The 16,063-nt window shown below is 38.9% G+C and overlaps 2 protein-coding genes across 3 annotated transcripts; one reads left to right on the plus strand and one right to left on the minus strand.

The window, feature by feature from the left end:
• The first annotated feature begins 999 nt into the window (after positions 1–999).
• Positions 1,000–10,047, plus strand: LOC127971403 (cofilin-2). Its single transcript, XM_052574393.1, has 4 exons — positions 1,000–1,153; positions 6,045–6,343; positions 6,595–6,671; positions 9,045–10,047. The coding sequence occupies exons 1-4, from the start codon at positions 1,151–1,153 to the stop codon at positions 9,161–9,163; spliced, it is 498 nt and encodes a 165-aa protein (XP_052430353.1). The 5' UTR covers positions 1,000–1,150; the 3' UTR covers positions 9,164–10,047.
• A 1,209-nt stretch (positions 10,048–11,256) lies between these two features.
• Positions 11,257–15,741, minus strand: LOC127971402 (serine protease 23). 2 transcript variants are annotated; one of them, XM_052574391.1, is made up of 2 exons: positions 15,408–15,741; positions 11,257–13,498 (listed from the first exon to the last, which is right to left on the minus strand). In XM_052574391.1, exon 2 carries the CDS (start codon positions 13,484–13,486, stop codon positions 12,356–12,358), a length of 1,131 nt encoding a protein of 376 aa, XP_052430351.1. In that variant the 5' UTR covers positions 13,487–13,498; positions 15,408–15,741; the 3' UTR covers positions 11,257–12,355. The 2 variants fall into 2 exon arrangements, with proteins under 2 accessions (XP_052430351.1, XP_052430352.1); XM_052574392.1 differs by having other exon boundaries at positions 15,403–15,741.
• Between the last annotated feature and the right edge of the window lie 322 nt (positions 15,742–16,063).

Raw genomic sequence — 16,063 nt, forward strand, 5'->3', positions numbered from 1 at the left:
TAAACAGAGAGAACATTTCAGCGAGCATCCTGGCCACGTTTGAACATCCGTTCATTTGCATCAGTCTACAAATGAACAAAAGCGAGTAAATGGAACCTTTGATTCACACATTATTCTTTCACTGCGAACTGTAGATAATAAAGCATGTTCTGTGCTCTTTGGTAAGCGGGACTCATTCTTCCTTCTTTGCAGTTTCATTCTTTGCTGCTGTATACCGCTCCCACTAGCGTGTGCTGTGAATGTTTCCTATAGAAATGAAATGTTCTTGTTTCCTTATATGGCGATCGGACTCGCGAGCCGCCTGATATGCGCGTCTCTGGCTGAAGCGCGCTCACGACTGTCACCATTTGCTTCCATATTTGGAAGCGAGTTAAACGAGCCTTAAAAGGGGGCAGAGACCAAACAAAAAGGGTACGACTCAAACGGCAGCGTGCCCTACGAGCCACCAACGAGTGTTGCAATCAGTGTGGTTTGTGTTTCGGTGTAGAATTTAGTAGTATAACAGCACCTTTCATATCACTTTACCATGTATGGGGCAGAAAACTCTAAAGGTCCGATTGTTGTATTTTTAATGTTGGTTGTTGTATTAAAATATACGTTATACAAAGTTCGTGTTTAATATATATATATATATATATACATCTAATGAATAATAACAAGGGTAAATTTTTCAAAATTGATATTTAACATCTGAAAGATTAATAAATAAGCTTTCCATTGATATATGGTTTGTTAGGGTTGGACAGTATTTGGATACAAGTATTTGAAAATCTGGAATCTGAGGGTGCAAAAATAAATACATAAATTTAATTGGGAGAATAAAAAAAATCGTCTTTAAAATTGTTCAAATTAAGTCCTTAGCTATGCATAATATTAATCAAAAATTACGTTTTGATATATTTACGGTAGGATACACCCGTGTTACTTAAAACGGATTTTTTTGGTCCAGCAACGGTCACATTTTCCTGTGCTCAGAACTCCAGCTCCCATAACACCCAACAAGCGCGTGACATGGACGCGCGTTCCCATCGCTGTACGGCTACGCGCAAAAGGGCGCGCCCGAGTGTTGTATCAAGTGCGCGAGAGCGAAGGACTGCATCACAGCTCATTCAATTCGCATCCAGACGCCGACTAGCAAAGATACACAACCATGGTATGTCTGCATTTATGCAATGCTAATCCAATGTACGGCTAGTTTCAGCGTGTTTGAAGAATTTAATTGCTAGTTTGTGGGCTTTGTTGGTTTTTAATGTGAATAAATAATATGTAAATCAAATCCGTTAATTAACCCCTACGCCGACTAATAGCTGCAAACCGGTTTCCTTGGTTGTTTTGGCAGTGTCGTTTAACCGTCTTTATCAACAAACACGTTTATCCTCGAGGTTCTCGATGGTTTGCTGGGGACTTCCGCTGCTCGGCTGCGATGAGATTGCCAAAAACGGGACCCAAAACAACTGGCGCCATTTCCCCGCTCAGCTTCCTTTATTTCCATGAGTCGAAGGCCCAGAAAAGGCCTCGCTGTTTTTCATCACACACTACGTACAGGACCTATCGCTCCACATACGATCGCATCGTTCGGGGAAATTCGGAAAGGCTGTGTAGAAACCGTTGTCCGCGTGCGTGTGCGTTTAACCGCGTTTTTCGTTGGCCAGATGATGCCATTTCATCACTCTGTCCTTTTGTCTGATCACGGCCATCCGTCAAAAAACACCATCGCTCCCATTTGCCGCACCAAAGGGTTTGTGGGCGTGTGTAAAAACGTAGGTTATTACTTTTTAAGACCGAGTCCTCGCGCTTTTCGTCTTTAATACGCGGTAATTTTGGGGAGATTTTGAGCACTTGCACGAACGCTGCAATCGCGACCCCACCCTTCTCCAAGCGCAGATGGTGTTGGTTTATTTATTTATTTTTTGACAAAAAAGTAAGCTCGACTGTGAAGGGAACGTGTGTTTGGTCGATTGCAACTGAATTTCAGACAAAACAAACCCAAAAGTACTTAGACTGAATTGAAGTAAACAGTTTGAAATCCGTTACTTGAGCATTTGCGTATTATCAGGGAGCTTGTGCGCTGCTGTACTCTTCCTGGTTGGACGTAACTTTGATGAATGCGACGTTTTATCTTTTCTCGACGTCTTTGGTTCTTTTCATAATTGCTGCTTGTAATTTTAACGGCATTTTGTCTTTTTTAAATGCACATGACGTTTCACTAGCCTGTGACGTGCAGTATTTGTGGATATTAAGAAATTGTTTTGCTTCCTACTTAATATTTGAGCTTTCGCTGGTGCTTGCTTCGACTTTTCTGTAGAGATAAGAAATACTTGTGAAATGCTTTTCAGGTTGCGTGTATGATGAAGGAAATGCCGGTTCCGGTGCGACCAGTCTCGGTCGCGTGGACCGTATGCGACGTCATAGGCCACAAGCGACGTCAAAATCTGTTTTGTGAGAGGCATGTGACCAAACGCCTTATACAATAGTTGTTTTTCTTTAACTTATTAGCTCTTTTCATTTGAGGACCCAAGACGTCACGTTTCCTGTGTCACAGCTCTGGCTCATTTCTCTATGTGGGTTTCACTTCTCCATGAAGTGGATGACTTACAAGCGACCTTATACTTAAAGGGATAGTTTACCCAAAAGTGAAAACTTGATGGTTATCTGCTTACCCCCAGGTCATCCAAGATGTAGGTGACATGACTGTTTCTTCAGTAGAACACAAACTGAGATTTAACTCGATCCATTGCAGTCTGTCAGTTATATAATGTAAGTGGATAGGAATCACAGTTTTGATAGGTACAAAACATACGCAAATTAAACAGTGCAGCTCATAATGATACATTGTGTAAAGACGATTGGTCTGTGCAAGAGTTTTTTTTTTTTTTTTTTTAAACACTTGCACAGACCGATTGTTTTGGGTCTTTACACATCAGTGTATCATCATGAGCTGCAGGGTTTAATTTGGTTTTGTTTTTTTGAGTCTCAAAGCCATGTTTCCCATCCACCTGCATTATGACTGACAGACTGCCATGGTTTGTTAAAAATCTCCATTTGTACTCTACCGTCCACTGAAAGATGTTCATGTTGGAAGAATGAATACCATCATTGTAATGTTAAAAAAAATGGCCAGCAACTCGGGGAATGAGAAGAGGGTCTTCTGCTTCAAGTTTTTGTATTACATCACACAGTGGTGTGTGAATTCATGGCAGTATTGATAAAGCACAACTCCCTCACACCTTCAGACTGCCATGGTTTGAGTTAAAAATTTCCATGTGTATTCTACTGAAGAAAGTCACCTACATCTTGGATGCTCTGGGGGTAAGCAGATAAACATCACATTTTCATTCTTGGTGAACTATCCCTTAAAACTTATAATTTAAGACTTTATTTTGCACTTTAATATTTTAACAGTAGATGACCGATACGGAGGGAATTGCTTGTTTACTTGAAGATCTAGAATTTGCATTTACTCATCCAAAACAAGCAACTGTATTAATTAAATTTGTATTTTAAAGAAACATTTATGTATTACCCGAAAAGTGATAGTTTATTGTTGAAAAGGTGTGGGAATCCTAATTCTCCTTTTGGCCTTTTTTGAGGATGTTACTTAATGAGGAGTCTTAACATCTTCCTTTCATTCATACCCCAAGCAAACCTGTTCCACCCATTAGACGTACGTTTCCTGTAAGTGGGTCATTTAAGGATCTACCCCGCAAGGCTCCTTGGTTTAGGAGGTTTAGGTTTCTGGCCTTTTTTTTTTTTTTTTTTTTTCTTTTTTTTTAAAGGGTTTTCTCATTCCTCACTTTAAAATCTTAGGAACTGAAATGTTTAATGTCTGGTTATAGCAATACAGCCATGTTTCTAATGGAAGTCAGAAGACCTGAGTAGGTTTATGGGATTGGTGTGACCGAGGCCATTTTGATTTTTTTTTTTACAGAAGAATCGTTGTTTTGTGATCTAATACTGTACACCAGCTTTGTATGACGTTTTTTTTTTTTTTTTTTTTTTTACACAGTGCACAGCAGAAATGAGTACACCCCCTCTGAATGAACACAAAAGATGTATTTTCTTAATGATCACTAATATAATTCATGGAAAAATGGCAAAATTGAAATGTATTAAAAATACTTAATAAAAACAAAGAAATATATACAATATTTTCTGTAAAATAATTAGCTAATTTAATTTAGTTTGCAGAAATGAGTACTCCCTAGATTTAATTAAGCAAATGTATAATATTCTAGTTATCCAGAACTTTAAAGTATGCTGCTCTGATCTTTCTTGGCACAGAATGCAAGTTCATGACAAATTTTCACATCTGTCCTGTTCAACTCCTCAAGGATGACCTCCTTAAATGATCTGGTCTTTAATGGAGTTTTGCTCAGCTCGTCTCCAGAGAATCCCCCACAGCTGGTCAACAATGTTAAGATTGGGTGAAATGCATGTCCACTGAAAGATTTTCACATTGGTAGAATTAATACCATCATTGTAATTTTCAAAATATGGCTGATAACTCAGGGAATGAGAAGAGGGTAGCATCTTCTGCTTCAAGTTTTTGTATTGCATCACACAATTGTGTGTGAATTCATGGCAGCATTGATAAAGCACAACTCCCTCAAACCTTCAACACTCATTCGTCCCTATAGAAGGGCTTTACTACCACTGAACGTCACTGGGTACCAAGCACTCCTCCAGCAACACCAGAACCAAAAGCATCCAAAATGGTTGACTTGGTCTCTTGAGACTAGAGTATGGATTACCAGAAGTCTAGATTTTATAAATATGGGCCATGGTTAAATGAGTTTATTGTTCTTTGGTAGTTCCAGTGGTGATGACATTCATGCATGTCACTTTTGCAGGCTGCATCTTACTCTGGAAGATAAACAGTCACTCTTTTCACAGCTCTTGTCGGCTCTGAGACACATGCATGGGATTTCTCCTGCTCTTTTTCTAGTAAAAAAAAAAACTCCCCACTAAATAAACTGAGAATTGAAGGCCTGATTATTTCAGGGGCCTTGTCATAAGTCCATTGTTTTTGAATGATGGTGTTACTTCTGCTGTATTTCAACACTTATAATAATAATTAAAACAATTTGGTGTTCCTCTTATACCATTGTCCTCTTTTGTGCTAAGAAACAAGTCTCCTGGCAGTTCTCTCCCAAGTGGTTCCACTGCTGCCAGCATTTTAGCACTTTGATAAGAATCTTATTTTCCTGAAAAAAATTCTGACATTCTTTGGTAACTGATCAAGCAGACTTGTTGGAACATATCTCCATAGAACCCAAACATGTCTAAGTAAGAGTTATTGCTGAATTTAAGTTTTAGAGGGGTGTACTAATTTATGCTGTGTGTGTGTGTAATTAAAATTAAATTACATTTTATGCATTTAGCAGACACTTTTATCCAAAGCGACTTACAGTGCATTCAGGCTATCAATTTTTACCTGTCATGCCTTTATATATATTTGATGCTCCTGCATTAAATCAGACTATCAGCTCAAATCGTATCGGCTGTTATGAGGAAGTGGCCAACCTTCCCTCTGTTCAATTGTGCACAAGCATATCTGAGCTGTCATGGGACCAGGAAAGAAATGTGCTCTGTTCAAATCAGCCTTTTTTGACTTTATTTACTTATTTATTCTGCGAATAGAAACCAAGTCCCTGCATTGTTTCATTCTCCCACAGAGGGATATTTAAGTTTTTATTTGGCTTGACTCGGTCCACTGCCCTTGAAGTGTGTATGGTCCTAAGTCTCCCAAGTCTTTTTATTTTTTTTTATTTTTTTTTTTCACTTACATGACATGTTGTCTTGCATGACGAAACCTGCCGGCCTAGTAATTTAGAATCATCTGGACAAGGTTCAGATGGAACCATCCAGTTTTGTCAAAAAGGCAACAAGTTTAACTAGAACAGACAAAGCAGGTTTTTTTTTATTGTATTTTTTTTTTATATATATCCCGTTCATTCTCATCTTTTCACACACATCCACAAATCTTTGCTCATCAGCTCACTCACTTCCCTCACCTTATCCTGTGTGTGTTTGTGTGCTCGCAGGCCTCCGGAGTTACAGTGGATGATAGTGTGGTGACGATCTTCAATGACATGAAGGTCCGCAAGGCTTCTGCCAACGAGGAAGAGAAGAGCAAGAGGAAGAAGGCTGTTCTCTTCTGCCTGAGCGATGACAAGAAGCGTATCATCATGGAGGAGGGCAATGAGATCCTGCAGGGAGATGAAGGAGATCCCTACCTTAAGCTCATCAGTATTCTTCCTCCTAATGATTGCCGCTATGTTCTCTATGATGCCATGTATGATACTAAAGAGTCTAAGAAAGAGGACCTGGTTTTCATTTTCTGGTAAGTCTCAAGAGCATCTGCATGTGCTTCATGTAGTTCCCAGTCCTGTTCCTGCTGACTTTAGTTCCAACCCTGTTCTGATACACCTGTCGGTAATGAACAAGTGTTCCTGAAGGTCTTCATTAGCTGGTTCAGGCATGTATGCTCAGGGTTGAGCTGAACATCTATAGGAACAGAACTGGGGCCCCTGATATAGACTTGTCAAATGCTTGCATGAAACGGATGATCTGATCTCCTGTTGTATTGCACAGGGCCCCAGAAAATGCCCCACTCAAAAGCAAGATGATCTATGCCAGCTCCAAGGATGCCATCAAGAAGAAGTTTACAGGTAATGGCAAAAAAAAAAAAGAATAATATTGCATGCATAATTTAAGTTTGATATAAAATTAACTTAGTTTTGCTAAATTATGCATGCCCTTGATAAATATGATCAAAAGTGGCTGTGGAGATTAGATCTGCATTGTTTATCCACTTGATCTTTCATTTAAAAAAAATATATGTGTGTGTGTATATGTATGTTATGTGTGTGTATGTATGTGTGTATGTATATATATATATATATATATATATATATATATATATTTATTTATTAGGGGTGTAACGGTTCACAAAATTCACGGTTCGGTTTGATACACTGATGTCACGGTTTGGTACGGTACGTTTTAGATGCAGCAAAATGTAAAAACATCACAACTTTTCAGAATGCCGCAAGCGCACCGCGGGTCATGTGACAAGAACTAACCAATCAGCTTCATCCTTTTCCGTAACAACGTTGGAAGCTCAGCCAAGATGAAGGAACAGCTGATTATAGTTGAATATGGATTGCAATTTTGAAATAAATTTAGTAGCAGAGCTAGCCTACTGCAAGCGATTTTTTTTTTTTTTTTTTTTTTTTTTTTTAATAGAGCTGCAAATCTATTTATCCTTTGCTGAAATTTCCACGTCTTCATGGAGAGAACAGCATGTCATTGTTGCTTAGCAAAGACAGACGCCTCATGAGCGCTTCTGCTCGAGTGCTTTGGAAAGGAGGAGAAAGACGCGCCTAGCGTTTTTAGGCGCGATATGTGAACAGCCCCTAAGGCGCTCGCTCACTCAGCACGCGCTGAAGGCTCGTTGCAAAATGTCTAATGCGTTTAACAGACCAGAAAAAGAAGATCCTCCAATAACCAACAGGTCTGGTGTTTGGGTGCACTTTGGATTCCCTGTAAGCTATAATGGTGATGATAGAATGAATGGTAAATAGTAAGGTCTCATATCCGCGGCTATAACGTAAATGAAGCCTACCGATCGCCGCAGTGATGTCTTTTGCCCTGTTTGAATCAGTTGGAAATGTCTGTCCAAATGCTGCAGGGATAGTTTGTTGCGTGTATGTTTCTCATTTTTTTCATCTTTTCCCAGATACTGACACACTAAGGTGATGTCGGCGTAAATGAGTTGACATGTTTCAAGTATTCCCGCTGGTTTTTTTTTAATTTTTTTTTTATATTCCCGCTGGTGTACCCTATTGTCATGTAGCAGATGCGAACGTTGTTTTTTTTTTTTTTTTTATCCACCGCTCTCTTGCCATCACCATTATAGCTTACAGGGAATCCAAAGTGCACCCAAACACCAGACCTGTTGGTTATTGGAGGATCTTCTATTTCTGGTCTGTTAAACGCATTGGATATTTTGCAACGAGCCTTCAGCGCATACTGAGTGAGCGAGCGCCTGACTGAGTAGCCTAACATAAACGTATAAGTTGGTGTTTTTTTTCTTCTTCGGGGGTGTCAGGGGCGTTGCCGGTTACATCGTTTGGGTTATTGGGCTACCTTGTTGAACGCATATCATTTATATTTCACTTTTTTTTTTTTTTTTTCAAATATAATTAATTAGTTCAACGAACCGTTCGGTACAAGATGCGTACCGAACCGAAAGCCTCGTACCGAATGGTTCAATACGAATACACGTATCGTTACACCCCTAATATATATCTAACCTTTTTAAGTGGGGAAAAAAAGGAAAGTGGGGAAAAAAATCGCATTATGAAAATATCTCTTATACAGCAAGAGATGAAACAAACAAAAATAATAATTTGCTTTTTAGCAGCAAAAACCTAAGATGAGTTTGGTGCACACAGGGATAAAAAGTACTTTATGTACAAATAAATTAAAAAAAACCCAAGGGCCCATTTTTCTGCTGGAGATCCTGGATATCTTGTTCAGATAGATGGCATAATGGATTCTATAAAAAATATTTTTCATAATGAGATTTCTCCCATTTTAAATTCTTATTCTCCAGTGAAAGGTAATATTTAGTAAAATTTTTAAATATCTAAAGAATTGATGCAGATTAATTTTCACAGCCTTTCTTTGATCATGTTTACCAAGGGTATAAATAAATGAGCACCGCTGTAACTCCACTACTTTACTGTATATAATTTAGGGTTTAACTAAAATCTGTTCCTTGAAATGAATGTTAACCAAATTGTATTTAAAATCTACTATTGAGAGAGAAAAAAAACTTTTAAATAAAAACTATTAAAAACAACAAATGCCCCAAAATTTCTAAAAGAAAACTTACAATGGGTACTATAATACCAGCTAAATGATTGTAAAGTAAGCTTTTTTAAATTGAGCTGAATTGAAATATGGATGCATTTTTTTTCTATAATTGAATATGTAATCGTGAATTGAGTAACCGTTTGGCATGTCTTGTTTCATAGGTGTCAAGCACGAGTGGCAAGTGAACGGTTTAGAGGATATCAAGGACCGAAAAACCCTTGCTGAGAAGCTCGGGGGAGCGTCAGTGGTGACTCTCGAGGGCAGGCCTCTGAACGATTGAGGCGGACACATTTCAGGGGTTAGCTGGTCATTCCAACACGGGTGGGGAAGATGGGCCAGGACGACTGTTTGTGGGCCATGGGGTGGGTTAATGTGGGTGGAGAGGGTTGGGCAAAAGTGACAGTTTCCAAACTCAACACATGGCAAAATATACTGGCTGTCATTCCAGTTCACACATACAAAGATCAAGAACAAAAACATAAAAGGAAAAAAAAAAGATAAAAAACAAGGATGATGATTATTAAAACAAAGTAATATAACTGTAAATGTGTACTGGCAGGTTTTTGTTCTTTCTGGGTTCCATTCGATTGTTGAAAGGAAAGAGTGATACTGCAGCCATTACAAATCAGCTGTAAAAATACTGTTAAGAATTTTTTTTTTTTCTTTGTTTTGTGCCACCGCCAAATGTCTAGTTTTTTTTTTTTTTTTTTTTTTTTACCATTTTATTTTTCTAATAAGTGTGTGTGTGTGTGTATGTTGTTAAAGACTAGGTGTAGTACAAAATTTACTCCAAAATCTCACAACTTTGTCGGTCCATTCTGGGAGCACAATTTACTTCCCCCTTCCCTAGTTTGTTTTATTTTGAGCTCAAGTTGTTTTAATGATTCCGTAATTCCTTGTGAATTAAATATTTCCAAATGTAATTCAAAACCATGGCACTGTTGTCAAGAAATTGTACACATTCCTTCTACCTGTAAAATCTGGGTCCTAGTGAGTGAGCGGTCTGTTGATGAATTGGATTGAGTGGACTGATGGACACAAATTGTTTAGATGGGAGCGATATATTTGGGCAGCCTGTGTACAGAGCTTTGATGGATATTGGTCAGTGGATGTTTTGTATCGTCTCCTTATCTCTAATAAAAAATAAAAAAAGCACTAAACAACTGTTGTGTTCCAACTGGTTTGATTCTTCATGTTTGGTAAATCCTCTGTGCAAAGGGACTTTTTATTTTTGCTTTGCCCCATTCGAATCTAAGTTGGCTGTTAATTTTGGAATAAGCATTGATCTGTAAACCAATATAAAAGATGTTTGCTTACATTTGTGTTTATATTCTGCAAAAAAAAAAATGCTGTTTTATCAGATTTCAGCATGGTTTATGCACTGAAATATGTGATGATTTGCAAAAATCATAAAGTTTCAAATGGATCCCAACAAATAGACTCTGATTGCTTTCTCATCCTCCCTATGGATTTGATGGGTGGCTGTTTTGGGATGCAACTGTGGAAATACAGTATTGTAAAACTGCCCTGTGCCCTCAGTACACTACAAGTTGAAGCTAATAATAAAAAAATAGCTTTTTATACTATATAAATAAACTTCTTGGATTGCAAATAAGTGCATTTAGTTCAAATATAATTATGATTCCAAGATAACTATCAAACTGCTGAACGTCAGCTACAAAGTCCCTTTTAAACAAACTTCATTGACTCAGTTCCTGAACACATCCGTTTATTACAGGTCTGTTTTGTTTCGGCTCGATATCTGACTCTTGGTACCCAAAAGAATCAAATACAGACAAAACTTAAATGGGCAGGTGAATGCTAGAGTCTATACTCTGATTAATGTAATGTACCACTGTATCTGAATTTGCTTAATGCTAGTATGTAGAGGGTCAAAGTAGTAGTATGCAACCTGAAAACTAACCTATTTCTGATCAGAAGCAGCCAAAAAAGAAATGAAGAACATTCGAATAAACTAGTATATAATATTTAATTATATTTGTTTATGTTTTCCTTTAAAAATAATTACTGGAAAATGTGTCCTATATTGAAACACTGAGCTACTGTAATTCTACCTAATACTGTAATCATGCCAGTATAATAAAGATGTACCCACGTGAAGCAGTGGAGGGCAGTAGAGATTTCCAAACCCCTATGAAAAACATCAACCATCCACCTTCCTGTGCTCAACTACAATCTCTGACCTTTTCCCAGTGCACTCTAGTAATTCTGAGATTATGAATTAACAAACCATAAATCAGTAGCTACTGCAACACTGAACTAGTATATTATAAATAAACATAATACCAGCCAAAAGTGTTACTGTGCCTGTAATGACTGGCAGGATCCTTTTCTCGGGATTTGCTCTTACCACCAGAGGGTACCAGTGTCGCATTTTACATACAGACCCCAAAATTGTAATCGCGCTCTCCCAAATAATTCTTGAAACAAACCACACAGAATCATATCTAGTGTTTCCAACAGCTTCCACAGAAAATAAAAAGTCCTCATTACAAAATGACCGCTAAACTTTTAATTGGAATGAAAATGACAGCAAAAAACAACAGACATACTTAAGTTTATTAAAATAAAAGCTTTTTAAAAATAGAATTATAATCAAGATTTACCCCACACCCTTTCTCGTAGTTTGTGTCCAGTCTTTATATTAATCCAACATAAAAGAATATAAATAATTTCTCTAAACATACTGTAATGTTACCAATATGAGGTCTTCATCTGTCTTGGAAAGGAGTAAGTAACTATAGAATAGTGAACTATATTCAAAGCGCCAGATGATTGCGTTAACAAACAAATGCTTTCAAAAGTATACTTTAAAATTCTGTTTTACTAACTCTCAATTTAACACACATACAACACATCTCACAGTCATCGATCTGATGTTACCGTGATAATAATAAATCAGAAAATATAAAAAAATGGTATGCTTAGTAGACCAAAATGATATGCAGTGATGGAAAAGAAGGAAGCATAGCCATTTTGCATCTACTTTTAGTCACCAAATAAACTGTATGTTAATCTAGTGTTAACCAAAACCCAAGTGATGTGAGAAGAAAACCTGTCTCCAGCCCAAATCTACTTTCTAAAAGTGCAAATAACAGCTTGAAGCATTTATAATGTGTAATGTGAACAAAGCAAGGCTGTGTCTATTGAACATGGGCAAAGACTTGACAGATAATTCTACTGGGTTGTAGGAATCAAAGTCTAAATCTATGAGTAACATTGACAGTAAAGTGAGCAAAAACTAAAGGTAGTGGTTAAACAAAGTTCCAGCTCAACCCATGCGAGAGATCGAAGCCTGTGTGGGTAGCTATCCTCCAACCATGGACAACTTTTTTCTTCTCAGATTCAGTAGCCACACCTGTAAAAGGACTATAAAGTGCAGTTTCAAACACCAGGCATATCATATTTTGTCCAATGATTTGATGTTGTCCCATTCCTCTGTGTCATATTTTCAGTCTTGACTGCAGTCCACCTCATTTCCATGAACCCAGTAACAGATCTGAGCAACCTTCAGCGGAGTGAAGCGAACAGCCACGTTGTAATCGCGATTCTCGCCGTTGATTTCCAGCCACTGGTGTCCAGAGAAGATCCCAATGACCTTGCGCTCCCAGCGCTCTAATGTATCGTCCCACACGCGGCCGTAAACGCCAGAACCGCTCGCTCCAGGGCGGGCGTCACAGTGCTGGTAGATCAAATCGTTGGACTCGTCCTCCACGGGACAAAAGCGGTACACCAGTTCACCAGGCCGGTCGCTGTCAAATCCAGAGAAGTGGATGCGTTTACCAGCCAAACTGTCTGAGGAGGGTGCCACAGCCAGCCGCATGAAGGGACGCCGGTGAGGCCAACGCAACTCAAGCAGTGCGTAGTCAAAATCCATGCTGACGTCTTGAGGGCCTTGAATCCAGCCTTTAGGAACCCGTGTGCGTTTAACTCTCACCCAGCGCACCAAGGGTTTCTTCATGGGAGCCTGACCCGGCTTTGTACCGTTAACAGGCGGAGGGATTAGAAAGCCCACCCTGAGTTTCCTCGCTCCCTTGACGTAATCCTTCCCATCATGCACGCAGTGGGCAGCGGTCAGGACATGCTGCTGGGACACCAGAACTCCAGTGCAGCCGGTGGAGATGCGGACGGCTGTGGAGAACGGGTAGTCCAGAAGGAAGTGGTCACCACGGATGTTAAAGCGCCCGTCTGAACCGTAGATCTGTCGCTTTAGCCGCTTGCGTCTGGGCGTGGTTACTTTGGGCCGCCTGACATGAAGTTCACTGTCATTCTCTTCCAGGTCAACAGTGGTTAAAGTTCGCGAGCCGTCTGCATAAAGAGTTTCAAAAGCTAGTTGTTCTTTATCTGTGTCTTCTCCTTTGTGGTAGCAGCTCTCGTTGCAGTGGGTAGTGAGGTCCAGCTGAGCTTTGGCGCTGAAGCGAGAGCGGGACAGAGGCAGGGTGGCGTGAGGTTTCAGCGAGGGGAGGTGGGCATGGGACTGATGGCCAGATTCTCTCACTGAAACCGAGCTGGGCAGGAGGAGTAGGAAGAGCAGGCCAATACAGCAAGGATGGGCCAGACCCAATCTCCGGTTAGGCATCATGGCTTATGCAACCTAAATGCAAATACAAAAAAATATGCAAGCATGAAATATAACTCAAGATCCTCCATGTTGCAGATAAAATGCTAAAGAAATTTAATGCTGAGCCTTCATTCTTAAAAATAGGTTCATTATGGGCTTTAATGGTTCCATGCAGAACCTTTAACAAAAGGTTCTTTATATATAGTGGATAAAAGTTCTTCACATTATTAACATTTTGAACACTAAAGGCTGGAATACACTTCATGACATGATTTCCAAACACTAGGCATAATACATTTTTGTCTTTGCAAATGGTTAGAAAAACACACAACACATTTACAAGTTTATACACAACAAATTTACACAGAAACATGTGCCTTGTTTCTAGACACATGACATGACAAATCATACACTGTGTCCCAATACCTCCATACTATATAGTATGTGACAAACAGTTTGCTAAGATTAGTATTAGAAAAACAATACTCCTACAGGGTCTCTGGAGTGTGAATTCAGTGAACACTTGAAGCCACAAGAGAGGAGTTGTGAATAATGGTGAAGCAATGAAACTAATGCTGGTAGGTCATGTGACAGTCGCAACATGATGGATGAAGTACGTCCAAAATTCATTCATACTATCCATATTCATACCATATTGAATGTACTTTTCAATGGTTCTGATGTAAGTTAAATATATGTAGTACCTACTTTACAACTTGTGATTTTGGATAAAAGCACTGCTCTAAAATCTACTCAAAGCATCAAACATATTCAGATATCCTCCGAATGGATAGAATCACAGCCTTAAGATAAAATCTGTCAACACAAGTTTGCAGGCTGGTTTTAACATTCGATAACTAGCATCGAAAGTACATTTACACTGAGGTAAAAATGTGAGCAAAAGTTGTATAGAATACTTAAGCCTTATGGGAAAAAAATGTTTTAAGAACTTTACTGAAAGATTCTTTCAAGAACCCAAAATAGTTATTCTATGGCATCGCTGCGAAAACTCACTTTTGGAACATTCATTTTTAGGAGTTTTAGTGACATCATTAGTAATCTACAGATAAGTGCAGTGCGTTTTGATCAGTGCTCAATAAAAAGACAAACATTTAAAGGAAATGACCTATAGTGTCTGAAGTAGCCTAAAGTTTATAACTAAAGATTAACTTTCTAAAACGGTCTCAGACATATCATTACGCCTTTAAAAAGAAATTCAGCCAGCGATTAAATTTAGCCAGCTTTAATCTGTTTAATAATACCAGTGGTTTTAGATATCACATTAAGCATTTACACCCACTGGCCTGTAAAAATAAAGTTTGTTTACTAACTGCTGTCATGTATTATAACCATTTTTCATTTAATGATAAGCAAATTTAAGTTACAGTCTGGGATTAATGCACAACGCACATAATAGTCTATAGACATAAGCATAATACAGATTCCTTGAGTGGACCCAGTATAAAGGGATATTATCATCTGCTCCATTCATCATGGACACCCATGTGTGACACCTGGGGAATTCCCTGGACACAACCTGTTTCCCACAACATCCCTTTGTGCTGAAACCCCCAATCTCGTCTTTTTGTTGTCTTTCACATCTTGAATGAATGTCCAACCAACCCTATCCACGCCTTGCGCTGTTAAACGCAAAGAAAACAAACTCTGTTTACCTTCCTCACTTTCCAATTGCGCCTGTACAAACCAACAACTCTAAAACACTTGCGCAAAAGGCAGCTTGGTATTCCAATCTACACAAAATGAGCATTTTATAATGGCAAAACTGCTTTCCTAATTGTAGTTTTATTAGGAAGCATCGCAATTAAAACGAGTTTAACAATACATACAAAAAGAGCAGCAGAGGCAACAGCTTTACGCACACTCTCTCTGAAGAAGAAATAATGCACTTTAAAAGAAATTCGTTTAACGAATGATACTTAACTTCAAGCTGTGTTAATAATGTCCAAGGCGAGTTTAAATCCAAATCACATATTCTTCTCCTGGAAGTTCACTGGGTATCCCAGCCTCCAGGTTTACTCCCATCTCCACTGTGAAGTGCGTGACAGGACCGCCAAAAACACACAAGCCTAGTCTTTCTTCAGATACTGATTCTTTTCAACGGCCCTTATTTCATCGCATCAGACACCACACTTGCCCTCCGTTGAATGGTGTAGTGCAAACTGAGGTCGTGCAAGCCCAATAACCGAGGCACGATGCTGCGGTTCTCCGCGCGGTCCTAGTGCCTCCGCCGCCGCAGGGATCAAGGCAAAGATGGTGCGTCCAAAAGCAATATCTATGTGTGAACAGATACTTTGTCAGTACTGCAATTCCTTCTGCTCTCAGTCGTAATTCTTTAAATGTAATGACAAACCTGTCTGCTAAAAGACGCTATTCTGGGCATGCCTTGGCACACATTAAAATATTCCATCAGGTGTTATTAAACTGTCTATCAAACATAGGCCAGAGTCATGGCAAGCATGTCTTGAGGATACACATTCCTCCTCACTTCAGTTAAATTACACTACATGTACTATGCCACTGAAAGCAAGTGCAAGCACATGTACATATGTTTAGGTGTCTCTTTTAACATCTATTGCT

This window comes from Carassius gibelio, chromosome B14, assembly GCF_023724105.1.
Source record: "Carassius gibelio isolate Cgi1373 ecotype wild population from Czech Republic chromosome B14, carGib1.2-hapl.c, whole genome shotgun sequence".
NCBI classification, from domain to species: Eukaryota; Metazoa; Chordata; class Actinopteri; order Cypriniformes; family Cyprinidae; genus Carassius; species Carassius gibelio.

Excerpts from the sequence above, each read along its gene's own strand:
- LOC127971402 (XM_052574391.1), bottom strand. The coding sequence starts at position 13,486 with ATGATGCCTAACCGGAGATTGGGTCTGGCCCATCCTTGCTGTATTGGC.
- LOC127971403 (XM_052574393.1), top strand. Across the intron at positions 6,344-6,594 it reads GACCTGGTTTTCATTTTCTG|GGCCCCAGAAAATGCCCCAC; the intron begins GTAAGTCTCAAG and ends TGTATTGCACAG. Across the intron at positions 6,672-9,044 it reads CATCAAGAAGAAGTTTACAG|GTGTCAAGCACGAGTGGCAA; the intron begins GTAATGGCAAAA and ends CTTGTTTCATAG.